This window comes from Lissotriton vulgaris, chromosome 1_1 (assembly GCF_964263255.1).
Source record: "Lissotriton vulgaris chromosome 1_1, aLisVul1.2, whole genome shotgun sequence".
NCBI lineage: Eukaryota > Metazoa > Chordata > Amphibia > Caudata > Salamandridae > Lissotriton > Lissotriton vulgaris.
In genome coordinates this window covers 1,031,689,027-1,031,716,260 of record NC_141685.1, presented here as the reverse complement: position 1 = coordinate 1,031,716,260, position 27,234 = coordinate 1,031,689,027, and the positions used below count along the sequence as shown (strand labels likewise).

At 42.2% G+C, this 27,234-nt stretch overlaps 1 protein-coding gene across 3 annotated transcripts in view; it reads left to right on the top strand.

Moving 5' to 3' along the window:
- LOC147748463 (A.superbus venom factor 1-like) overlaps positions 1-27,234 on the top strand; it is a 1,277,467-nt gene that overhangs the window by 931,335 nt on the left and 318,898 nt on the right. For all 3 annotated transcript variants that reach the window (XM_086962056.1, XM_086962049.1, XM_086962065.1), the window contains 2 exons: positions 9,707-9,870; positions 19,891-20,049. In XM_086962056.1, coding sequence (XP_086818182.1) covers positions 9,707-9,870; positions 19,891-20,049 — 323 coding nt within the window. The remainder of the gene's footprint in view (positions 1-9,706; positions 9,871-19,890; positions 20,050-27,234) is intronic.

Sequence of the window (27,234 nt, the reverse complement as noted above, 5' to 3'; positions counted from 1 at the left end):
AGATTATCAGTCTTTCCATCTGAACTTCCTGTATAGTAGCAGGAGGAGATCTGTGGCTACTCAGGACATCGCGCGGCCTAATGTTGAGAATCAGCCCCATGATGCGGTTTAGAGAAATCTATTTTCTTTTTAGCCGCAAGAGGTTGAAGAAGTACTGTTCATGTTCCCACTACTGCCAGGAAAGGTACAGCTGTTAAATAAGATGTCCCAAACACTTTTCTGTCCACGATCTTTTCTCTGACCAGGTCCCCAATTTTCAAGACCAAGGCAGGTCTTGACAGAACTGGTTTCCCCTCCCCAGTGGCGGTGCGTTTGACTTACACATTGCTTTATAATGCTCAGAATTCATTGACTTCCTGTAACACAGCCAAACGGTTGTTCAGTTCAAATGGTTTTGCATCCGCCACTGTGCTGGCACAATTGAGATCAGGTACCCACATTCTTGTCCCAAACAGGATTTCATATGGAGTACGTCCTCCCAAGGATTTTCTTGGCATGTTGTTGAGTGCCCTCTGGACCCCATATAGGTGATTAACCCCATGTACTGTCCACACCTAATATCCTTGCTGTTAAGTATTGCCTTAGGTCCCAGTGTTTCCTCTCCACCGCCGAATTTCCCTCGGGTGGTTGGGCGAAGAGTACCACAAGGCCACGCACATACTTCCCACAGCTTCCTTGTAAGCCAGAGAGGGAAACGCAGGACCACAGTCGGAATGTAACGTGTCAATTGCGTATGTCCGGCTGAAGACTCACAAATCCTTTATAACAGTTTGAGCATCAGCTGATCGCTAAGGCCAAACCCCTAGGGATCTAGAGCATGAATCTGCTACCACCAAGATGTACTCGTAAGCCTCGTCTGAGTTTTAAGGGGCCGCAAGGGTCCAAATAGACACATGTGAGTGGTCTGTCTGAAATCAATAATGGTGTCTGTGGTGGCCTGGGAATGGTGGAAACCTTCATCTGCTCGCAAATATTGCACTTCAGGACATAGTCCTTCGTTTGTTTTGTCAGCCTCGACTACCAGTAATGCTGCTTCAATAATTAAATTATTGCAGTGACCCCTGCGTGTGCTGAGCCCAGACCCTCATGTGCAGATAGTATTAAACATAATCTGCGATCTTTGTTTGGTATTACTCTATCCCCTACTCCTATAATTTGAGCATACAGTGTGTTATGCACATCTAACTTATTGGAGTACTTGAGTGGAAAGCCTTTTGGCAGGATCGGTGAGCTGTTCTTTGAGGCATTTGTAGCTATTAGTATATCTCCGTCTATTCTCATGTGTGAATGAGTGATTGTGGCAATGGCAGCAGTTCGCACTGTAGCCTTGGCAGCTTCATCACCCAGTGAATTCCCTTCAACATGTACGCCAACACGCTGCTGACTCAAGTTGTGAATAACTTGAGCCCGTGGCAGGCATGCTTTGCCACTTGTTCCCATACCAATTTGTGTTTTATCGTGCCACCCTTGGAGTCTTTAAACCTATTCTGGCCCCAATAGTGAAGATATTCATTATAAGATAGCACACAGGAAAACAAATCGCACCAAATCAGTGTGGGAAATTCCTAATCCGTATACTGTAGTGCTAGTATCAGTGCTTTTAGTTCTTCCAGCTGCACGGTACAATCTCCTAGAGACTGTGTAGTCGTACTTCTGGGGTGGAACTTACCATTCCTCATCAGACCTTTCACTATAGCGCATGCAGCACTATATTGCTGTTTACTTTCTATGGCAGGTTGCGCAGAACCGTCAGTCTAAATGATGTATTCATACTAGTCTAAAGGCAAGATTTTGTTCAGGAGAGGGTATTCTTGTTCATATTGCAGGAGTGCTTGTGTTCTAAGTCTTGGATCATATCTGTATTCTACATCTGTTGCGGTGAGAGAATTAGCCCAATGTATCCAATGTGGATGCAGTGTCTTTGCACTTGGAATACTGGCTTTAGTTACCGTTTATAAAGTTGGTATCAGGGTTACAACAATGATTTGTTTCCCCTGTGCTAGTGGTCTTTCTCTCACTACAGCATTCTGTACTGCTGTCAGAATTTTTTTTATTGCTGCAAATCGATTGTCAGCATTTGTGCACATTTAAGATTTGTATGCTATATGGGAACTGTCTCACCTTCATTGAACTTGATGTAAGTGTACCCTGATAGCCCGGGGGCGACCAGTATTACCAGGTTGCAGAAGTGTACTCGTGTCTGAAAGTGTTTTGAAGCATCATATCAGCTTGAACTGAGGGTAGAGTGTCTGTATGTGTCCGAGTCCACTTGTTTGCTGTGAAATCAGGTCTGTTTAAGTCATAGAAAGGTTTGCCTCTTTCTGCTTAGTCTGGAATGTATGTTCTGCTATAATCCTAAAATGGATTGTAAACCCTTCAGAGTCTTTTGAGGTTGGATTAGCACACATATTTCTAAAAAATTTGCGGCCACGCTTTTGCCTTCACTTGACAGCTCATATCCCCAAAATGGGCGCTGAGATGGGCAATTTTTGATTTTATGAAGTTAAATTTGTTGACCCAATTGGCAAAACCAACAATTATGTTGTTCACCCGGTGCAAGTGTTTAAGTAATTCATCTTCCGTCAGATAAATATCATCTACATAGGACACTGCCTCTTCACCGTACCTTTCTAATAGCTCTGATACCCTTGTCGAGATTAATCCGGGGCTGTTCTATTAGCCTTGGGGCAGGCGAGAAAATGACCCTGAATGCCGAGGGCAGAAAATCCCATCCAATATCATCTTTTGGGAGCTATATTTTGACAGTAGAATCCAATCCAATCCAATCCAAAAATTCTTTATTTCGGTCTATAAGACCATAAAAGATACATGTTATATACAAGCTGACAACATTTTAAAAAAAAGTAAAAAGGATTACATTTATAAAAACACATTTACATTAAAAAGGAATAACGCGTCATTCTAGGAACGATGAGGGAAAAAGTCTTTCATAATCAGGAATAAAAAACACATAAATTGATAAAAGCACAGTCCATGAATATAACGACAAGTTCACAGTTGGGGGTTTTGTGCAATTAACAGTTTTTTCCTGATGAGCCACATAGCCATAATAAGTTTCGCCACAGCAAAAATTACATGAGGCAGAGTACTGGTTTTTAAAACTCTATAGGCATCTATGTAGCTCCTGAAACCCAAGTTCCTGCAAAGAGGGACCAACCAGTACTTCCTGGGTCTATAATATGCAGGACAGAAGAAAAAAAGATGGGTTTCTTCCTCATCGTGAGAATTACAGCCGGGACAGGATTTATCATCCCTCTGAAGCCATTTGGAGGTAAAAGTTTTGATCGGTAGAGTACCAACCCTCCACTGTATAAACAGCTTCCTAGCAAGGATTGGGAAAATAATGTCCATAAAATCCTCAAACTCATAAGAATTTTTGGATTGCAGGAAACGTTCAGTTAGGGTGCCGTTATTGGTCGATGTCATAAGTAAATCGAGGCTTTTTTGCTTGTATATTTGGACAAGTCGTTTCCGGGATAACCTTTGGCAGCCTGCTTCAGGGGCTTCCCAGAGTTCAGACAGGTTTAGCCGATACAATTCCTTCTTAACAAAGGCCAGCCAGGGAATTCTATCTCGTTGATTCAGGGCCAATACATGGGTGAGGTCACTCCTGTAATGTTCAAGCTCGCTGGTGGACCAGAGCCTGTGCCAGAATCTTACTGGTTTAGACTCCAGCTCAGCAGCGATAGAGGGTAGACCCACGTCGTCTCAGGGGAATCAGGGGTGTGCCACAGGGGAGAGCCAGTAGGCGTCTGAGAAAGATATTTTCTACTCTTGCGAGATCCCGACCTGCTCTGTACCCCCAAAGCTCACTGCCGTACATTGTAGCCGCCTTGGCTTGCGTTTTGTACAGTTCTAGAGCCGGACTTATAGGTTTATAGGTTGATGTATTTGCAACCTTCAGAATTGCACCAGATAATTGGGTTAGCTTTAGCCGAGATTTCACTATCTGGGGTTCCCAGGATAAATTCTCGTGCAGAGTCACCCCCAGATACTGAAAAGTTGTGACCCTTTCTAAGCTGGCCATGCCCAGAGTGGGATTTGGTCAGCTCTTAGGTGAGGGATTAAAAATCATGAATTTGGTCTTCTCTGTATTGATTTCTACACCATGTTGTCTACAGAAGAGACCAAATCCATCCAAAATCCTCTGGATCCCCATTGGACTTTTGGAAAGCAGGAGGGTGTCGTCAGCAAACATAATAGCTGGCACCCTCCTGCCTGCCAGGGAAGGGGCGTCGTTGTCTTTTACTCCATCAAGGTGGGATATAACACTGTTCACAAGAGGCAGAACAGGGTCGGCGCCAAGACGCAACCCTGCCTAACCCCCCTGAGAACGGGAAACCTTGCGGAGAGCGCTCCATCCCTCCCACGCCTGACCTGCGCATAATTACCATCGTGCAGCCTGATTATGGCATGCAGCAGCTCGGTTGGTACGCCCAGCACCTGAAGGACCTCCCATAGTTTTTTTCGTGGGACCAGGTCAAAGGCTGACCTCAGATCTACGAACACCATGTATAGTCTCCCGCCCTCAATCCTCACCGTTTTCCAGTACAGGAGGATGAGGCGGAAGATCTGGTCCATGGTGGACGTATTTTTTCTGAAGCCAGCCTGCAGAGGACTAAGAATCTCATTTGCCTCCATCCAATCCAGGAGCTGGTCCAAAAGGAGACGAGAGAAGAGTTTTTGTGGAACATCTATGAGGCTAATCGGCCTGTAGTTGGCTGGGAGGAGAGGAGAGCCCTTTTTATAAATTGGCACTATCTCTGCTCCCAGCCAAGTACAGGGGATTTCCATACCTCCCAAGATGGCATTGAATAGGATGAGGAGGTAGGGGCCCCAAACTTCAGGATATTGTCTGAAGAGATCACCGGGTAACCTATCTAAACTCGGAGCCTTCCCCATTGGCAATCTCTCTACTGCACCCACTACCTCACCAAGAGTGAATTCCAACCCAACTGCAGGAGTGATTATATCATCGCGAGCCACCTCAGCGGCAGGCAATACGGTGTCCTGGTAGAGTTTGCCAAAGTGGGCCTCCCAAACAGATGGTGCAATATTTGGCTCCACGGCAGCTTTGACCTCTCCAGTACCATTATTCACCAGAGACCAGAATCTTTTAGAGTCTCTGGTTTCTAGTGCGAGGGAGAGATCATGCCAATGGTTCCAATCCCACTCCCTTTTTGCTAACGCAATGGCATCTCTATAAACCCGTCTAAGTTTGGCGATCACACCCTTATCTGACCCTGTCTTAATATTGGCAATTAATTCTTGCTTGGCCTTGCGACAGGAGGAGTTATACCAGAGTGAAGTGCATGTCTTTTTACACCATGGGGCAGCCACAGGATAGAAGACCTCTGCTAGGGAACCCACTAGATTTGCATGTATTTGTCCCAGTTTGGAATTAAAGTCCGTGGAACCAGGCTGATTAATTAAATCGTCTAGTTCCACAAACTTCGGGATTGCAATATCAAAGATTTTCCTAATGTTTTCCTCAGAACTGACTATTTTCGCCCATTTTACCCTACGCCTATTGGAACTTAGGGCCAAATTTCCCGGGTCATCCTTATAGTTAGTGGATAGCGAGTCAGCAGAAGGCACTGGATGTTTCAGATCTAACAGGAGAGCGTTATGGTCGCTATCAGTTCGGGGAGATACCCTGAAATCCTGAACCCTGGACCATGAGCCGATGTCGACGAGAATGTAATCCAACCTGGATTCGTGACCCTTCCTATTGAAGGTACACGAAGAGGGGCAGTCTGACGGGGTGCGGTCATTGCAAGCCCTCAATGCATAGTTTAGGGTTAGGGACATAATTTGTACAACAAGTGGAGACCAGGATTTGGGATGAGGGGATGAACATGGTGGAACGCCCCAGAAGTCATCTTCTGTGGTAAGGGCACCCTCCTTTAAGGCTTCCAGGGGTTCGAAGTGGCAATTGAAATCTCCGCCCAGGACGATTTTACAGTCACTGGGCAATGAATCCAAAAATGACGCAAGATCCTCTAGGGTAGGCGATTCCTTGGATGCACTAACTGGGCGGGAATACACATTTATAATTGCCAGTTTTGCTGCGTTGGGCCACCCGAGAAGTACACACTGGATGTCCTCAGAGTGCGTAGGAACGCTCTCTGCAGTACAACCAGCGTGACTCGCTACCCAGATCGCCAAGCCCCCCGAGGGTCTCCCCTTTCCACTCCATTTAGCCTGGGTCTCGAAAACTGCAAAGCCCACACTACTCACTGGTTCCCTGGCCCATGTCTCCTGGAAGAGACAGATATCACTGGTACTAATTAAAAGATCCCAGTCTGCTGTGTGTATTTTATTTGCAATACCTGCCACATTCCAGGAGAGGATTTTTATTTAGTAGAATCCATTAGAGATATCTAGTGTTGTTTTGTATTTCTTCTGCACAATGTTATTCTTTGATGCGGTGCTGTGTGCGTTATGAACTGCAAATGTTTTTGTGCATGTGTTCAAGTGTCTGTAATCTAAAACCAAACGATAAGTGTTGTCAGGTTTCATTACGGGAAACAAAGGGTTTTTCATTGACGAAGTGCAAGTTTCAATCACACCTTGATATTCAAGTTGGTCTAAGATTTTTTTTTACCTGTCCCTATGCTTAATTTTTATTAGGGTACTGTCTATGTGGAGTTTTAGTAGTTTTTATTGGACTTTCGTGGTGCTTGGTCTTCACGTCCCACCCCACATGTTATGTTATGTTAATAACACTTCTATAGCGCACAGATGCCCCAGCCAAGGGGTGTCCCGGCGCTTCCGGAAGGGTACCCAGACACAACATAGCAGTATGAGGGAGGAAACACACAGATCAAGATCCTAAGAGAAATGAGGGAACAGATGCGTTTTGATGGCTCTCCTGAATTTCAGCAGCTCATCAATTTCGCGGATGTGGGGCGGTAGAGAATTCCACAGCTTTGTAGCCAAGACTCGGAAGGAACGTCCTCCCGCCCTACACAGTCTGAATCGTGGGACCACAGCCAGGTTTTGGCCCAGGGATCTCAAAGGGCGCGAAGGCACATAAGGCTTCAGAAGATTGTCAAGAATCGGGGGGAGGCCATCCTGAGGATCTTGAAGGACAGGCACAGGGTCTTAAAATAGATCCTCTGTGCCACCGGCAGCCAGTGTAGAGAGCAGATGGTACACTCTGCAGAGCAGAACCTCGGTAGCCCCACCAGAGCTCTGGCTTCAGCATTCTGGATACGTTGCATCCGCGCGATTTCAGCCTGGTTGGCCCCCAACAATAGTGAGCTGGCGTAATCAAGCCGCGATAGTATGGATGCTTGAATGACCAGCTGCCTAGTTGAGGCATCAAAGAACCTCAAGATAGGTCTTAACATTGTTGCAGTATAATGACAGAGCTAGCGCATGTGCCCACTCCCGCGCATATGAATGTTTTAAGGAAACAGGAACGAGGTCGGAAAAAGCAGGCAAAATGACGCTTTCCCCCTTTGGGCAATCCATTATAAATTCAGGCGGCCAATCGTTTTCTGCTAACAGGATGGCATATCCAAATGTCAAATTTTCCCAAAAGAGACCTTTAATTTTTCTTGTCATGTCCCCCTCTATTCGGAGATTAATTTCATGTAGTCTGTGTGGGACACTCACTTTTGTATCATGTGTTTCCACCATGATGTATTCATTCAATACTGCTGTCACCAGAAATTCCTTTAGGTTCTGGCAAGCTATTGTTACTTCTGCAGCGCTGTCAAGCATCGTCAGAGCCCGTTCCCTGTTCAGAAGCTGAGTCCTCAGTAATCTGGGCATTTCTAATGTTTAAGCCAGCTACTTTCTTCTTTTTGTTTGAGCCTTTGCTTTAGGTTGCTCTTCCTGTTTGATGATGAAATCTGAAGTGGGATGTGTCTCCCTTTTTCCCTTTGGTCAATCTTAAATTTTTGTTCTGACCATCCTTGCCTCTCTGAGCTATTTGATGAAATCGGAAAGGAACTAAAGTAACGTGTATCAGTATTCTGATAGCTGTCAGGTTTCCTAATGTTATCATGATTCCAAAGGTTGCACCTCTTTTCAGAGGACTCCCATTGGGGAGACCCCCCCTTGATCGTTAAGTGTTTCTATTAGTATTTTTAGGTTGACAATTATCCCATTTCTTTTTAGAAGAAGTGGGTGCTTGCTTTGAGTTCTCTTTTTCAGAACTACCCACCACTAGTGGTTAACCCTGGATTGGCTCCAAACTATCTCTTCCTAATGGAGCATAGGTGTCTTCGATAATTTTTGGTAATGCACACTCCTGGTTCACATTAGGTGTTTCCCTTAGGGGTTGGTGTATAGCCACAGCTGCTGCTTCCCCCGTGATGTTGCTTAGCATAATTGCTAAGACTTGATCAAAATTACCCATCAATTTCATCCCCTAGTCCAGGGCAGGTCCTGCCCTTACTCATTCTGTATCTGTTTCAATACTTCAGGAACAACTGATACGGTTGGGGCACCATGTAGTCTAATATATACTGTAGCAAAGATTGTTACCCAAGTGGTACAATCCTCAATTAAGGGAACCATTCTCATTGGCAAGCAAATTGTTAACATTTTGTGTTTTCCCCCCGATGGGGAAATACTGCTTCCAACTGTGCTATTTTTTGGGAAATCCAGAATGGTTCTTGAACCCTTTTTGACGGGATAGCACTCATTACTGCTTTTAGTGTTTGTGGACTAATTATTGTTGTGTCTTGGGATTGGACTGCACCATGTGGAGCAGCACTTGCAGGTTATAATGTGAGTGTTCATGTGACAAACTGGACAATATGTCTGTATAGCCTGACTACTTCTTTGTAAAGTGTACGTACTTCCCCTACAGGCAGTGTGTTCTCAGGATGTGGAGAGTAAGCCGCTAAGACTGGCCACGTCGCTCCTCATATGCTGAGCGGATCGAGTCATACAACTGAAGTTGTGTGTTTTAGGGTGCATTTAAACCAGTTTTTATGTTGCTGGTAAGTTAACGGAATGCAAGTGTCCTCGTATGGGATGTATTCTTCCAGTGGATCCACTTCAATGTATTCATGGAATAAGTGTGACTGTGAATCTGCAGGTGGGAATTTCACTCAGGAATAGAATACCTCTGATCCGAACACCTCGTGTGCCTCAATCGCGAATGTAACATGGTCCCCTGTTGCAGGTAATCCATGTTCTAACAATTTCAGAGTTACATGACAGGAGGGAATGTGTTTAAGAGAAGAGAAATAAGCAGCCATGGAAGGGGAGTTAACAATGTGATTTTGCACTTTAATGGTCGTAATGACCGAATAAAGTTTTTGACTGACTAATTGGGAATGAGCTGCAGTAATAAAGACACCTTACGGGAAGGTCTCAACATATGAGGGCCATTTTTTCTAGTAAGGGAAAAACTGATTAACTTCACTTTGTAAACTACTAGTGCTGTACTACCTAGTCCAATCCTTAAGAATTTCTAAGCATCACATGGAAGTCTTCTGACAGGCTGCAGCCTAAGAAGCTCTGGAAAACTCTTACAGAGAATGTGGATGTCCATGATTCAAAATTATACTTGTACTCTGGTTCCAACTACAGAAATGCAAAGTTTTGCCAACACTTCTAACTGAGGGACTGGGATGAGAGCAGAAAAAAAAATCGAGGCAGCATAGCTTTCTCTGAGCTATATTCAGTCCTTTACTTCTGACCTACTCATTGTTGTTTGCAGGAGGAACCTATTGGAACGTTCCCGAAAATAAGCAGTTCGCCATTGAAGCCTCCTCGTATGCTTTGCTTGCCCTTGTACGTATAAAGAAGTTTGAAAAGACCAGCGGGATCATGCAGTGGCTGAATGAGCAGAGGTTCTACGGTGCAGCTTGGGGATCTACCCAGGTGAGGCACAGACTTTGAGTTGCCCTTGTGTAACCGCCAAGGCTTAGCTGCCAGACATACACGCTCAGCACGAATGTCTGCACCTCTTGCAACTTGTGGCAATCCAATAACTCCTATAATCAAAACTGCACTCCACAGTTTTGCACAATAGAGCAAACATGTCACTAAAAACTTCACAAAATAAATGTTATGATGATGAAATATAGGTTATATCCATGTGGAAAAACATAAAATATGGGGCTAGGGTGAGTGCATTGTAACGGTCTTGTGTAATGGTGTTTGTCTTAAGTGAAGCGAGTTGATAACTTAAGTAGTATAATAAAGTAATGTGTTTTCAGGCATTCTTGTCTTTGAAAGTCATATTTCCATGGGTACGCAAAGCACTGTAATAACAAGTTTGCATTGGAAAATTCACTTGTGAAAGTTTGGTAGTGCTGGGTATAATTCAGAAATCCATTAATTGCAGAAATACCGGCAGAACTGGTGCAACGTCAGACTAATGTAGTACTCAGCTCTAAAGGCCAGATAGCTGGAACAGATTCAGTCACATTTCTGTGAAAGCAAGATTCAAAGCCCTCCAGCCCAGTGGCACCATTAGTCATGTGTTCAAGCCAGTGGCTGAGTAAAGCCATCAACCCACTGAAAACTTGCTATGTTTGGGGAAGAATCAGTTACATGCCAGGCATTTGAAAATTGACAATGTGGCAGACAAAAGTATTAAAGTCTCTCCACCTCTAAAAAGCAGGAGAATATAAAAGTACAGTCAGCAGAGGAAGCGATTTGTGAGTTTATAGCAATGTATCTTCCATTTTCTTCTGGAAAGGTCTGCTCACAGACATAGAAACAGATGGCCTGATCATAAGAGAGATAAACACAATTTACAAAGATTATAGTGACCATAGAAGCAGATATGCTTATAGAGCTTCAGTCTGGCCTAAGGAATAATCAGGCAGTGCCCCCTGGGCTTGTCTGACAGGTCAGTGCGTGGAATTGTTTTCTGGCTGTTTGTGGGTCTGTTTTATGGGATGCTGGGCTGGTTTTTACAGTCAAATTCCATGATATTAAAACAAATATTTCCTGCAGCAAGCTGGAATCTATGCATTGTCCACACCTGGCAAAACACTTATACAGAGTGACTTTACAAGTTAAAAATGGTCCGTCATCACCACTTTTGTTTGCTCTGTATATTGACATTTTTTTTAAACAAACTGAATCAAGCAGAAGATATAATCACTGTGCAAGTCGCAAATACCAACTATAGAGCTCTGGCTTATGCAGACGACATTGTGGTGACTAAGACTGATATTACAAAGGCACTTCCAAAGATAGAACAGCTCGCAACCCAGTTTGGTGCTTTTTCGGGTTATAAACTAAACCTGGCTAAAACACAAATCTTATATGTTGGTCAACATCCTCTAGCACACCCGAACACTGTCTCAGTAGCGACATATTTGGGCATTAAAATTACTACCCCAGTATCTGCAATCCCTGACTTTAATTTTAATGTAGCTCTAAAGAAAGCTAACTCTACATTGGAACGTAATGATCATTTCCACCTATCCTTGCAGGGGCGAAACAACGTTCTAAAAATGCTGATACTCCCCAATTTTTTTTACATGTTTAGAACAATTCCTCTTGAATTCCCTCTCAGTTGTTTTAAGCAATTAGAACGGATGTCTTCGAGATTTATTTGGGGGTACAAACGTCAACGTAGAGCATATAAGAAGATGATCTTCCCAAAGACAAGGGGTGGCTGGGGTATTCCATATTTTATGTTTTATTATTTTGCTTCGGTCCTACAGTTTATCACCCCTCTGATAATTGGTGCAAAGGCCCGAATTCCAGTGAGCCATTCACCATTGATATACGAATTTGCACTGGGAGTGGAGGCTAGAGGTTGTCTATTAAAAAATGTAGAACCTAGTTATTTAAAAAAAACGAAGTTTAAGATCTTGAAAGCAGCGTTTGTGGTATGGAAGCATATAAGGCGCCATTTAGGGCTTCAAAAAATTTCATTATATACACCTCTTACTTCCAGTATGTTCCCCTTGGTCTTCAGACATGATAGAATGAGTAGATGGCGGAATTTTGGTATTTATTGTTTGGGCGACTTATGGCAAAACAATCATCTTATGTCCTTCCCAGAGCTGATGGCTAAATACAATCTTACAAGTTCTGACTATTATAAGTATTTACAAATATTTAGCTTTTTTAATACTTTACGCTCTCAGGAAACTTCTGGGCTTCATAGGATTCCTCTTATTGATAGTATGTACTCCAAAAGGAGAATAGGGTCTTTTTATAATCTACTAATTTCTTTATGTTTAGATGATATGGAGGCTAATCAAGTTAAATGGGAGATCAGGCTAGGTATCGATAATATCCTGATGGAGGAATCCGTTGTCTTGGCTAACACTATTTGGATATCTGGGAGATCACGCTCACAACACTACATGGCTTTATTTGACTTATATTACATGCCATCGAAAATTACTAAATGGGGAACGACAAGGGGTACTTCATGTAGTAGGTGCGGTCTGTTTGCTGCTGAAGCAGCACATATGTTTTTTTCTTGTCCTCAATTAACTTCCTTTGTATCTGCAATTCAAACTTTTTTATCACTTTTATTAGGCTTTTCAGTCATCTTGACAGATGAATAAGGTTTAATTGGTGTATCCTCAGGACTACCAGAGGGGAAAAATAACTTTTTTTTTATATCTATGGCAATAATGCGTGCTTGTATCACACAGGAATGGATCAGTCCAGAGCTCCCTTCCTTTTTTATTTGGAGGGCTTGTCTCTTAGCCATGTATCATATGGAAATGGCTATCTATAGAACAAAAGGCCATAAAAAAAGAGCCATGGGAAGGAAGCTTTGGGCGCGGCTACAGCACTGGATTGAAGGGGTGCTGGACTGATCATGTCCTGTTTTTTTTTTTTCTCTCTTCCCCTTTGAGTATGAAATAGCTTATTTCTCTTGCTATGTTTTGGCTTGTCACCCTTGGATTTTACTTCTTTATTTTTGATGTGGAATATGTCAATTATTTGTATTATCTGTCCTGCTTGCTGTATAAAAAAATGGGGTAAAAATCAAGAATAAAAAATAATAAAAAAACTAAAAATGGACCGATTTGCTAGTGAGGGCTACATTTTTAGCTGTCTGATTCACTAATCGAGGCACTTTTAATTTGCTGCTTAGGCCTGTTTTCTGTCCCAGGCCGACCCCGTACTAATAGCCACCTCAGAGACCAAGGATACAATGACAGAAAGAGATGTGTCTGTCAGTAATCACAGAAACACATACATATATAGCATTAAGGAGCACCACAATGACCACAGAAAGAAATTGAGCCAACAAGAACGGTGCCTCTCCGTGATCATAGAAACAGATACATAGATAGCAAGAGAGGGATGCTACAATGATGGCTGACAAACAGTGACAACAAGAGAGGTGTCCCTCACTGACCTTAGAAACGTATGCTGACAGTAACGTACACGTATCTCAGGACACACAGTGGCAACAAGAGGGAGAACATTCAATGAAATAACAGCAGATAAATAGTAAAAAAAGATTTTAAAGACCAGAAAAACCGCACAAAAGGTGTTTCAAATAACCATAGCAACCAATCCATACTGTCGGAAAGAGGTATCTCAAGTACCATAGAAACATTCAGTAATAACTAGAAAGGCCCATCTCAGTGACCATAGAAACACACAGTGACAGCTAGAAAGGACACTTTCGTTGACCATAGAAACACACAGTGACAGCTAGAAAAGACCATCTCATTGACCATAGAAACACATAGTGAAATCTAGAAAGGACCATCTCAGTGGCACACAATGACAGCTGGAAAGGAGCATCTCATTGACACACAGTGGCAGCTGGAAAGGACCATCTCATTGACCAAAGAAACACACAGTGACAGCTAGCAAGGAGAATCTAATTGACCAAATAAATATACATTCATAATAAGGGGAAGCATGTCAACACCGAAAAAGATAGAAAAGTGACATCAAGAAAGGTAGCCTTCTATGACATACAAGCAGAGTAGTTCAGTTCAGTTCATAAACTTTACTCGTTTTTTGATAAACCATAAAAGTCACACACACAAAGAAACCCCAAGATATTTAAAATACACGAGAGACATGAAACTAGCCATGAGCAGCTAGCCCAAGTGCAGTTCATCAATAAAACATTATCAATTATCAACTGCATCAAGACCATTTTTCTTTTTAAAATGCAACACCAGGCCCCAGCAATAAAAACAATCATTTTTCAAAGTGCTTAGTGCTATTTGTCAGTGAAAAGCTTTCCTGGTTAATCAACAGTATGTAGACAGGGCATGTGTCCATTTAATAAAGTGCATAATAACTTTTCCCAGAAACCGACAGATTTCAGTCGAGTGCAGTTCATTTTCCTATTATCATCGACTCTCAGGTGAAACTTGTGGTTCAGCCAGTTAAATACTGCCTTAATGACAATCATTCTTAAAGTGTGATAGTACTTTTTTAGCAGCGCCAGAAAGATTAAAAATTATTTTCTAACTTACCACCTTAAGCGAATTGCAGCAGGAATAAATCTATATATCATTTTGCAAATGTATTCAGATTGGAGTAGTCAGAGCTAAAACAACGCTGGCCTACATTTTTGATATTCAGAACCCTCAGAAGTGGTATAATGTATTCCCTGTGTGGTTTGTGGTATAACTCGCAGAAGCAAAGAAAGTGCAGCATATTCTGACTAGAATTACCATCACAGTGGCATGGGTCCAAATGGGCCTCGTGGTATGGTTGACTAGGATACAAGACCAATAAATATGCAATGCCAAATCTGAATCTAGTAAGATAATTAAAAAAAATGGCTAAAAGGGTACACAACATATGGTTCAATTCCTTCAGTGGTAATCAAGGGTAAATAATAAGCTACCTGCTTTTTACTGCGCTGCTTATATTCTCAATGATCTCTTATAATCTTTAGAAAATCTCTTTTAATTTGGGGTTTTGCGATAGAGGTGATAAGCTGAGGGTTTGTGAAGAAATCCTCCCCCCCCCCCATACGGGTTAGCTGGGTCATAACGTAGCTGAGCCATGGAATTTTATAAGCATGGTCACAGTTTAAACAATCTTGGATTAATTCCCGGTTGAGGGCCGGTTCTTCATTTTCCAAGATTGAGCGCATTAACATGATGGGGTAATAGACCTCGTGGTAAACCCAATACACCCTTGGTGTTCACTGATTTTATTCACTGATTTTAGTCAAATTTCATATAAACTTGTTACTTATTCGTTAGGCCCAAGTTGGTGGCTAAACGTTGCAAAAGTCTAAACATCATGTAGTTGTACACAAAATGAATGTTCAGCAGAACAATTCCTCAAACGCCTTAATTGCTAGGGAAATAGATGTGACAGTCGACGTTTTGGTCTGTTGTGGCAATAGCATCCATCAGACCATCTTCAGGACATAGAGTTGCTTGTAAAACAAGTCCCTCTTGTCATGTTCAGTAGATCTCGAACCAAAATGATCGAGTGATAAAAATGCAAAAAGGGCCTTATAAATAGGCTCCTCTATTGATAAAGTAGAAAATCTCTATTGCAGTTCAAAATCAGGGAGAAGTCAAGTCTAATGACCTTAACGGGGGAGGCAGGAATCTTGTTCCGAAGTGTCTTCCCGAAGTTAAGGAGAGGTATGATTAATCCAATCTCCACAAAAGCGAGTTGTAAATGACTCGTCATATCCAGAGCGTCCCGCACATAGTTCTACAAAGGAGGACAAATTTCAATAACCCCACACCCCAGCACCATGCAAATTCACAGCAGAGCATCGGGCGGTGTAGACATTAATGAGGGACTCAGTCGGTCTACCGACGAATTTCCTAGAAAACCCAAAAATGGCCTAAGCGTTCTATCGAAACTCCTCTTCTTGACCTCTAAGAGATGGGCCCATGAACCTTTTTGATCAAATATAAGGCCTAGGTAGCGGACAGATGACACCTGGGACAAGTTTTCATTATTAATAAAGCAGGGTCTTATTTTGTGGTTGGCTTTCACCACCACCATGACCTGTGACTTAAGCAGTGCTGGTCTGCAGGCCCAACTTGCTCAAAAACTCATTAAATCTGTTGAGGAGGGTCTGCAGGCCCACTCCTGTTCTGGAAATCAGTACACAGTCATCTGCATGTAATAGTGTTGGGAGGTTTCTCCACTTCCCCAGTGGCACATCGATCGCCCCTTCATTCAAGAAACCCTCCAGATTATTTACATATAAACAAAACAGGATGGGGGCTAACACACACCCCTTTCGGACACCACTATTCATTTTAATTGGGGTTGATAATTCTCCATTCGCCCCATATCTTACTCTGCCCATAACATCCTGATGTATTTGCACTAAAAAATGGACTGGGGGCATCTATGCCCATACCTAACATCTTTCGCCATAATTTCCCTCTCATCACACAGTTAAAGGCCGATGTCAGGTCCATGAAGGCTTAGCAAAGATTGGTGTTTTTTGCCATGGTGTATTTGCTAATTACCAGGCGATGGTTCAGGCATTGCTCCACTGTACCCAGGCCCCTTCTAAAATGATATTGGATGTCTGAGAATTTACCCTTTTCTGCTATCCAACTTTCCATGTGGTCAAGTAAAACCCTACCCATCAACTTATATGTGGTGTCAATCAATAATATTGGGCGGTAACATTTGAGGTTCGTCCTATCTCCCTTTAAGAAAACAGGGACAATTTTTGCTGTTAACCAGGATTCTGGGGGACTCATAACTGTAACACAGCATGAAATGTTGGTTAAAATTTGGAGCCAAAGGTCGGGCTTTGCCAGGGATAGATCGGCTGGTATACCATCCTGACTGGCAGCCTTTTCTTTGTCAGGACTAAAGCGTTTGTAACTTCCTTAATTGTTGGTGGGTCTAGTTTTCTTGCAGCCCCTTTTGTGTAATTACAGCATTCTTTACTGCCAGGTCAGTTCCCTCTGTTGTTATAAATTGCCTGAAAGTTATCAACCCACTTGTTTGAGGGGAGAGTAACATCGGTGGTGTTATGGTTATCTTGAATAAAGGGGGCGTTGATGGCCTTCCAGAATAGACTACTATTTTTAGTAATGCTCGCCTCGTATAGCCTCTCCCACGCCTCCTTCCTGACAGTCTCCATTCGGTTTGCTTGAGTCTTTTTATGCTGGCGTCTACAGGCTCTTACCCGTACTAAATCTCTGGGATTTTGTTTTAAAGCTCCGATTAGCATGATACGACTCCTTGCACAATCGTTATTGAACCTCTTAAACTGTTTACGGGCCGTGGGCCTTCTGTCACATTTTAGAATTTCATTTAAATTTATAGAAATGTCTGTGATCACTGCTAGCATGGTCTTTAGATTTGATTCATCTTCGAGGCAAGTCAAGAATTGTGACTTATATTTTCGAAACGTTTTCCCAAAACCACCTCAGGGAACATGGAAGCCCATTTACACATGAGAATCTTATTTTTATGATGGATTAAGGGAGGTGCTACTACTGGGGGCAGATTCCTGGTTTGTATTTCAAAGTGGATCCCTAGAGGAAATGGCTGCTAAAAGGTACTTTTAAGATTGAAAAATGTACTGACTTGGGCTTATAACAGTCAGAAATAGCAATAAAATCAATAAGACTGCCCCTACCACAACTAGTATGCGTAATCTCCTCCTGCCTAGCCCCCAAAGTCAAATCAGTAGTTAAAAAAAGAGAAAATTTAGATAAAATAGAGTTAAAAACATTTCCGCAGGAAGTGTGATCAAAATGGCTTTAGCCCTCAGAGAAGTCTTCCATATGGGTACAAAAGGAAACCTGTGATAATGTGCAAAGTCTACAAATAAAATCCCCACCCCATAGTATTATATAGTCTCTGTTCAGTTCCATAATGTGTTTACTTCATAATGTTTCATGGCTAGCCGCTATTTCTGTATTAAAAGAAATACAATTGTTATGATAAAAATGTACAATTATGAGTTTGACATTTAGTTCATAAGTGACATTAATAAATTGAAAGTGCAGAGTGTCCAGGTTAAAAGATCTTATTTTGTTACCCAGAGTTGTTATTATGGTGAGCAAGCCACCTCGGTCATGTCCAAGCGAGTGGACAGCTGGTGTATTAATAGATATAAAACCATCTTTTTTTTGTAGACAAATAATGTTGTAGCCTTTTATAAAATCCAACCAGTCATCGTTTTTAACCTTGGACGCGAGCCCAGTATTGTTCCTCTCCCATCCTGGTTAGCATAAGCTTCAGCCAAGGCAGTCCCCTGTGTATGTAGTCAATCAATTTGCTCGAGGGGTGAAACGCAGTTGTAAGTTGCAATAGCTGGTTGCTCTGGGGCACCCCTATTAACAGAAAACACCTGCTGGAGGGTTTGCCTAATGGACCTTTAGAAGTATCCCAAGGGTACTGCCTTAATTCCTCCTCTTGTTGGGAGCAGTTGTGATACTGTATCCAGAAGACAGCCTACCATGTGTTTATTCCAAAAATTGACCACGATACAATCCCCACGTGTCTCTTTTGGGTGAAGGCCTATACAAGACAAGCGTTGAATGTTATGTATACTCCTGTAGAGTTCTTCACAACTAAACCAGTGTTCAGTTTTCTGGAGCCAGTGGATAACCTTGTTTTTATTTGGCAGTGCTGTTCGGCTAGGGGGGACATTTTTTTTCAACTATTACTAGCGGTGTTGCTTCCAGAGGGAGGTGCAGAATTCTTTGAGGTCTTATGCATGCTCCTTGATAATTTACACCAGCTAGATGTTTTTTAGATGGAGGTTTAGGACCTTTGCTGGGCCTCCTCGGCAATCCTGATTGTACCCTAGGCTGGCACACTCAAATGAACTTGGCAGTACGGGTAAAGCTATTTTTCCTGCCAGCCTCTTGTATGCGGCCCTCGCCTAATACCCCCTGGTTGAGGCCTGCGGTGGGTGTAATGAGAGTCTCTGAGCTTTGCCTGCACTCCACAGAGCTTTTAAAAGTGCTCAAGACAGTGCTCAAGCTTGATCTATTCAATTTTTTTTATGGACGTGTCAATACTGTTAAGGACAGCCAGAACTGGTTCAAAGCACACTTTTAATGAATTTTCCAGGAGCTCTAAGAGGGTTGCTTGTGCCAGACCTCCCTGTGTGGTTTCATTGACTGGCTCATTTATAGAAGGCAATCCATTATTTCTACTGACAGGGGTCAATTTATTTCCAACCAGGGGCAACTTGCGTTTTGTTGACAACTTATTATTGCTTTTTGTCTTTTTTACTGGTGGTGCGCTGCTGGATTCAAGCTGTGAGCTCTGCTCGTCATTAGACATGATCTTCATGAGGTCACAATTAAAAACACAAGGGTTCTTATTGAGTCTAGCGGAGATGTCTATTACTTTCCCGCTGATAGTGGCTTTTAGTGCGTCCCACAATGTGTTTATACTGACTTCCTCTGTATCGCTATTGGATTTATATCTAGCTAGGACTTCCTTAACTTCTTTTTTGTGACTAGGGTCTATAGCAGTGTTACTTCTGAATCGCCATCTTCAGGGGGTGGTCTCGTTGTGGGAGCCAGCCATTTTTAGGCCGATTGCAGAGTGGTCTGAGAGTAGTCTTGGTTCTATTGTGGCCTCTTCAATCAAGTGTGTGTGACTCCCTGACATTGGGATATAATCTATTCTTGTGTGTGAATTGTTTGTATTCGAGTAAAAGGTGTAGTCTCTTGTGGTCGGGTGTAGCAGTCTTCATGCGTCTTTGAGGTTACATTTTGCGCATATGTTGTGGAGTGCTACATGGGAGTTGCTGGGGTGATACTGGCAGTGGGATTGTCTGCATAACAGTGGGTCTAGTGGCATGTTGATGTCACCATGAAAACAGTGACTCTAAGAAATGTGTCTATGAGAGACACAGACATTTAAACTGACATCAGTTGAGATTCGGATTACATACCAAAGACACACATATTACATAAAAAATTAACCTGCAATTAATTATGTGACCACATTGTGTCTTTCATTCATATCCAGGCAACAGTCATGGTGTTCCAGGCTATGGCACAGTACGTGATGGAAGCACCAGGCCAGCAAGAGTTAAATTTGGAAGTTTCCATAAACCTACCCGGCCAATCGAAACCTATAAGTTACCAGATCACTCGTGACAACGCCATGGTGTCAAGAAGCGAACAGGTACTTTTCTAAAGAAACGTGGGGTCCAGTAAGATGAGCTGTATGGGGGTCTCTGGTTTGCATTTCTTGCTGTTTTTTTTTCAAAGTGATCAAACACTCTTCGTTGCAGTTTACTTTTCCCCCAAACAATATATGCCCATCTTTAGCACTTGTTTCATTTAAAAAATGCAATACTTAAGGATTCCACACCACGTCAGTTCCTACATATGTAGTTAACTTTCAATGGGCCTTAACTTTCAATAGGCCTTACGGGGTTGAATATTTCTGCTCCCACTCTACTGCAGAGTACAATTGGCCAGTGCAAAAACTGCCACCACACATGCCATTTTTTGCTTGCAACTTTGTAACCTCTGCCTTATTAGTTCTACATGTTTGAATTGGGAATAACATGCAGTTTGAGTTTTATTGCACGATAAAACAGTTTGGTTCACCATTTCTGACCTCCAAAACCTGGGACCTTCTCTCTCTCTGTCAATTCCTCCGGGTACAAACCTGGAAACATCACAGGGTAGGAGAAAAAATGTCACCCAACTGATCATGTCAAATTAGGGGCAAACATTGTTTGCGTCCAATGTGCCATGCTTAGAATGAGGCAATTGAACAAGAAATTCTAATTTTCTTGGGTTCTGTTATGAAGGGAGGATTGGCGTTGGTTTGCAACGGCACTTTCAGGAATAAAATCCAACAGTTATGACTTTACACTTGAACCTGGCAAATGTGCGATTATAGGGAGTTTTGTTTCCCAGGGTTGGCAGTGGCGGCGGCCAGCACGGCTCGCGGGTGGCGGAGCAGGGGCGGGTGGGTCGAGGGAGCAGGGATTGGGAGGCAACATTTTTGTTGTTGTGCGTGAGGATGGGCAAAACAAAACAATGTTTTATTTTAAATTAACTTACCTTCCTACCGGGTCCTGCGTCTCTGCCCCGTGCTCTCCTCAAGAATCAGGAAGCACACCTAGGCCCCACTGACGAACCACAAAGCTGCAACGCAGCATTGTGATTGATTGGCATCCAGGCTCCCCTGACCAATCACAATGCAGCAATGCAGCAATGCATCAATGCAGCGTTGTGATTAGTTTTGAGCGTCCTGGTTTGAAGCTCAACGAGGGAATGGAGGCCTAGGCATGCTCTCCGCGCATACTGTAATCCAGCCTGCATGGAAAACAAGCCAAGTGCGCATGACTGGTTTGGGTGGGCCCAGAGGGCAGACTAAACAGGCCGAGTAAACAGTTACTGCGCACTTAGGAGTAAACCACTCCCGCCTGCCCTGCTCCAAGAGCAGAACAGCCCCGCCTCGCCCGCCTGCAAAGCAACACAAACATAAATTGATAATAATTGAAAGTTATTATAATTTCAAGTTTCCGCTTCTCTCACTGCTGGAAAGCAGTGGGGCAACGCTCCTCTGCCATAGCGGAGGAGCTGCCACTGAAGGTTGGCGATTTGCAGCATCGGTTTATTCATCAGTCAATACAACTTAAGGTTTTTCAGCTTCAACAAGAAGACAGTTATTCTTCCACCAGCTTCATCAAGAAGACAGAGTTATTCTTCCACCGTGTGCAAAATGTGAATTTTTTCGTGAAATTACACACATTGTCAAAAATACACTTTGCTGGAATTGCAAGTAACTTTTTCTGCAAGGGGTAGCTCACACCAAAAGTCATGCGAGATATTACAGTACACAGTTCAAGGAAAAAATTATACCATTTCTACTCGTACCAGTTTGCAGCAACAAAAATCATGTGAAATGTCATATAATGCAAAATGGGGGAACTTTTTCAAATTTCACGAAATTCTGAAATTATGCAAGATTACAGAGGTGTACCAAAAAACTTCACATAACTTTCCTCAATATCTAGAAAACTAGCATTCAGCCACTGTTTAATGCTTACACAACGTTTCCTACAGGAGGTTGCACAGTGAGTTTGGAGGGAACTGTGCAACAGTGACACAAATGGGGTAGGGGCACAATGGGAGGAAGCTTTCCCTGATTAAGAAGCTTAGGTGCAGTTTTATATTAAATACAACCAAGCTCTTTCAATGCCGATTTCGAGATAGCAATCCAAGATTCCAATAGGCTGAGGAGTACATTGCCTCAAAAGGACTCAGGATGCAGGCACGGCTTAGGGTCAATCACTTGGTATTGTAAGCAAAGCTTCGTAGGAGTTGGGATTAGCCTCAGAGGATCTATAGGATTAGGACATTTTGAAACTTTCTTGGAATTTGGAATCCAGAAAAGTGCGGTGCTGACTACTTTTGTGTTCGTGGGCAAGAGGGTTGATTCAAGGTGGCTTTTGGGGGTCTTTGAGCATTTGCAGCAAAGTACTTGATGGAGCGGTAATTTCTTCTGGTAATTTCCCAATCTAAAACCCTCATGCTACCTCTAATTTACCGCTGAAAAAGGTGTTGGGCCCTTCACACCATGTATTACCTTCAGGAGATTTTAAATAATCATGAACAGTCAAAAATGCAATTATCATTCAAGCAAATAAAGAGAGTTGTTGAGTATTTTTAAAGGGTTTTTTATTTTCTAGTCAAAAGTTACATTTTTCTCTGGCCCTTTATTCATTAGTACAATATCAATCAGGTTACAGAATTTGGAAAACACGAAAAATAGCATTACTACAGAACACATTACAGTCTGCATATAAGCATTACATATAGGAAAGAAAATGTGGTCCAAAATTTCAGTCAAAACTCTTAATGAGTTTCTAAGATAAATAGTCTTGCAAAGCTAATCAATAATTAAATAGTTGGCAAACATCTCCCATAAAGAGTAATAAATGCATAAGACAAATACATCTTTTTAGACCTAATTAATTAGTCAAAGCATAAACTTAAAGTTTAGCATCTAAATATAAAAAGCCTTCCTATCTGTTGCTGCTCTTCTGCATCTGTCTGTGTCTGAAAGAGCAAGCAGGGAGTGAGACAGCCTGCCCTTCACAGAACCTCAAAGGAATGTGGCCTGCAGTGCCAAAATATGACGTGCCAATCTTTTGGAAAAAAAATCACCAGGGAACCCCCCCACCTGACTCTCCTCGGACGCCCAAGGCTGCACACGTGACGATCTCGTACCTAACCCATAGAATGAAGCAAAGCCTAAGCCAAAATGACCAAGAAGCCAGCTGAGCTAAGAAAGCCCTATGTGCAAAAAGCCATGTGAGCCTAGAAGCCAAAGCCACTCCAGCGAGGTCATTATTTATACTCTAATTCATTGCAGTCTACACAAAAATGTTGCATCTTCAGGAAAACCTGTACGTGATTGGTCAGTCATGATGGCATGAGGTCTCACTCTCCTGACTCATTCTAAAATCCTGACTATACCAGTTTTAACAAAAGAAGCATACATAATAAATACATTTTATACGTTTGCATCAATTGCTAGGGAAAATGTTTCTATAGTTTTCCTTCCTTCCTGTCACAGCGCCGCAGGACGGATACTTTATCAAACTGGTACATTGGCACAATCACAAGAATGTACAGTTCAAGATGTCCTTGACTTCTTCATGGTTTGAGGAAAGCTGCTACAGTCTGCGCATGCACTCTTTTCTGAAAATGCAAGTCATAGCCTTGCTGGATTCACAGGCAGCCATTTAATGGTAGGCCCAAAAATAAAACAAACACAAAGAAAATATTAATTTCATGTAAATCAGCCCATTATGTTTCCCAACCCCATCTAATACCCCTTATAAATGTTTACCTAGCCAAGATATTAGTGTAAAGCAGCTTTTCAATTATTTATGACAACATGCAAAATAAATGTGCAATGTGCAACATAGCATTTGTATGCTTTAGTGTAAAATTTAAAAGCACACACAGTTAATATAGTGCACACAGTTAATACAACACACACAGCAACATGCTTTAGTGTTTTAGATAGCTTTTCATGCAAAAAGCATTTAGCCCCCTGTGTAGTGTTTGGTGCATTATTAATTCACACACATTATAAAAAGAGGTGTTATTAACTGAAAATATTTATCAAAATATGCAGCAAGTCAAAGTCTCTTAAGACAGAAATAGTGAATTTAGACTATAAGGGATGAGCTGGGAAGAGAGAAGCACATTCTATTAATCTTCAAAGCTAAAAAGGCCACTTTTCTCTACACTGAAAAAAACACATGTTAATTCAGCAAAAGCATTTCAGACTGAATAGGCCTCACTTTCATGTTTTTCATGTGCCATGGTTTTAACTTGCACCAAAATGTGTGTGACAATTTAAATGCAGTCTGTCTGAAGCACAAAAATAAACAATGCCTGACTGCAGATGAAATCTGCTCCATCACCCTTTGATTGTAACTTTATTATGCCAAAGTAGAAAATCTGTGTTGGCCTTGTTTGGCCTCATTGGTGCAGTGCATCTTGAATCTTGTGGCACAGAGGGCCAGGACCCATAGGTAGACATATGTAGACATTGCCAAGAAACCTAGGGCTGATAACTATGAAATACAAAAAAGTGATGGGTCATTGCTGAAATTCATCTTAGCTACATGCCAGTTCATTGTTTACTTGCTCACCGTGCCCCTTCAGATTTGGCTCAACCATATGCAAATCACTCTTTCTCCACTGGGAACAGATCATCTAGAAAGGTCAAGCCATATCCCATATGAATGGAAACAAAAGCATGCCCTTGTTTGGCTTTGAGGGCCTCATCATTAAGACTGTGTTTTAATCCCTTTCGCACAGTAAATTCAAGACTCTCGTGTGGGCCTACCCACGCACATGGGGTGTCTCACTGGGAATTCAAAGATAAGATGGGTGGAATGACTGACTTTATCTCAACCGCTTGTAAGTATTCTGACCACATTATTGTTCGTTATATGCTCGCTTTCTGTCACTACAGACAGAGACCACTCTTAATGCAAAACTGAAACAGTCCAGCCCAGACTGCCATCCAAAAACCAACAGAACAGAGACAACAGAAACCCCAGTCTGATTCCTCCTTTCTGGGGAACATATTAGTAAAATCTAATTTCATCCATGGGGCACAGAGAGCACAGAACTCACATCTGGGAATGCCCATGTTTATGCCGTCTGGCAGGTAGCAGCAGAGTGCTGCTTGCCATTGCCCAGGTGTCAATGGTGCTGGTGTGACAAACTTGCCAGGACACAGTGGTCATGAGGAACAAAGAGATGTGTTCACAGGAAAGTTGAACAAGAACTCGTTAGGAACATTCACCCATATGCCAACTTTTGAAATTACATTTTTACATTGAGTTCATTACTGCACGTGAAACGCTGATATCAAAACCAGCATTCTAATTGAAAGGGTCTCCAGTGAAGCCAGTATTTCGAATTTATTTTTTTCTGTTAAATGAATATTTCAAATAACATATTTCACAATGACATGGGTATTAGAAAAAGAAAAATGCAACAATTAAATATTTAAAAATGAAAACTTTGAATAATGAAACCATTTTATAAAACGATATGCTGCTTTGTAATTAAATTTGAAAGTTATAGGTTTCCAGAGCAAACACATATTCCGAATTACCCATTTAATGATTAAAAGTCACTCTATTCAGAAAGATCACTGTTGCATCCAAATTCTGAAATCTATAAGGCAATTATTCCACATAAAAAGTTATACAATGCAGCAAGTATTGCAAAAATTAAGTTTACTCCTACAAACAGTATTGTGAATGAAATGATTCTCGCCGTTATACATTCAAGATATGACGAAGAATCAAATTAAAACTGGTGTTTGTGGAGAAGTGTGGCTCAGGGGTTAGAGGCGGCAGACCCGGAATCTGAGATTGGCCCTGGACCAGGGTTCAATTCCCCGCTTCGGTGGGTCTTGGGCTCAAAATTCCACGGACTCGATAATTCTCGCTCCGGTGCCTTCTCGACTCACGGGTTCACACTCTGCGACTCAGGGCAATAGCTTGCTTAATCTCCACAATGGCCCCTTGCGGCGGGATGCCTGGCTTTCACCTTGTGGATACCCTGCCGGGGTTATCTCACAGAGTAATACCAGGACGGGTTCCCTAAGCAAGCGCCGGAAAACCCACTGCGGGTAGCTGTGTGCTATATAAGCTCAAACACATTTACATTTACATTTTAAATAAAAAGTTCACATCTAAGACGGATTGCAGATATAATATTTTACATTAAGATCAGCACATCAAATGAACGGTTTCACCCTAGAATCCCTACCAAACTATTCACTTTAAAAACATTAATTCAAAAATAAAAGCTTTGCATCAAACACTTTGTTAAGTCTGGTGGTAAGCTTCATTATAGATGTGTCTGGAGACACCTAGGTAGAAAATGAAAATATCTTTATTTCATGATAGCACAATATGTTTTAGCGCTGGCCATGCCTTCATCCTCCCTTCAACCCAAAACTGCCAGGCATAAGCCATCACTCACATCAACATTCTATCTCATCACCAGCCACTCTCACCATTCCAAACACCATCTCACTCATGCACAGAAGGGGGCATACACAACATACTACACACCTCCTTTTCCACAAAAAACAATAAAGAAAAATGAACCAGGACTAGGGCAATTACTTCATCATTCAAACACCAACTCCTTAACCAACATTTAACTAATGAATCCTGTTACTTTCCAGAAACCCCTGCAGATATGTAATGACAAGAAAGCAGTAACAGAAACTTTGCAAAGAGTTTAGGAAACCTTGCAAACCTTCAGGACAAATATAAGTCACAGGACAAGATGCATTTGCAAATCAGAAACATGGCGATGGCTCAAAGACCTGCAAGCCTGCGGCTCCCCCTCAGACCTGATCGCTTATCCTACCTCGTATGTGCCATTCACAACATACAAAGATCAACATGCAAGCAGTCATGGGTTCACCATGAACTGATGGCCAGCACGATCGAGTCTTTAGCCTACGTTGATAGAAGGCATGCCATTACACTCAACGTCTACACATGCACAGCACAAATCAATGAGACAGGGTTTATTCATATTTCATCTTACAAATTTACCTCCGCGCATTAACATTCTACATTTGTTCTACGCATCATATCATAGTAACGCGCACACACACCTTCAAATTGCAAACTAACTAATACATCTTCCAGTTGCAAGTCAGTAATCACAGAACATATTAGAAGACCTGCAGGCCATCTCTCCATATTGACCGCAAATCTCATACTCATATACACTTTACGTACATATAGCACATACTACAACAGAGCGGTATCCTTCGTAGCCTAAACTA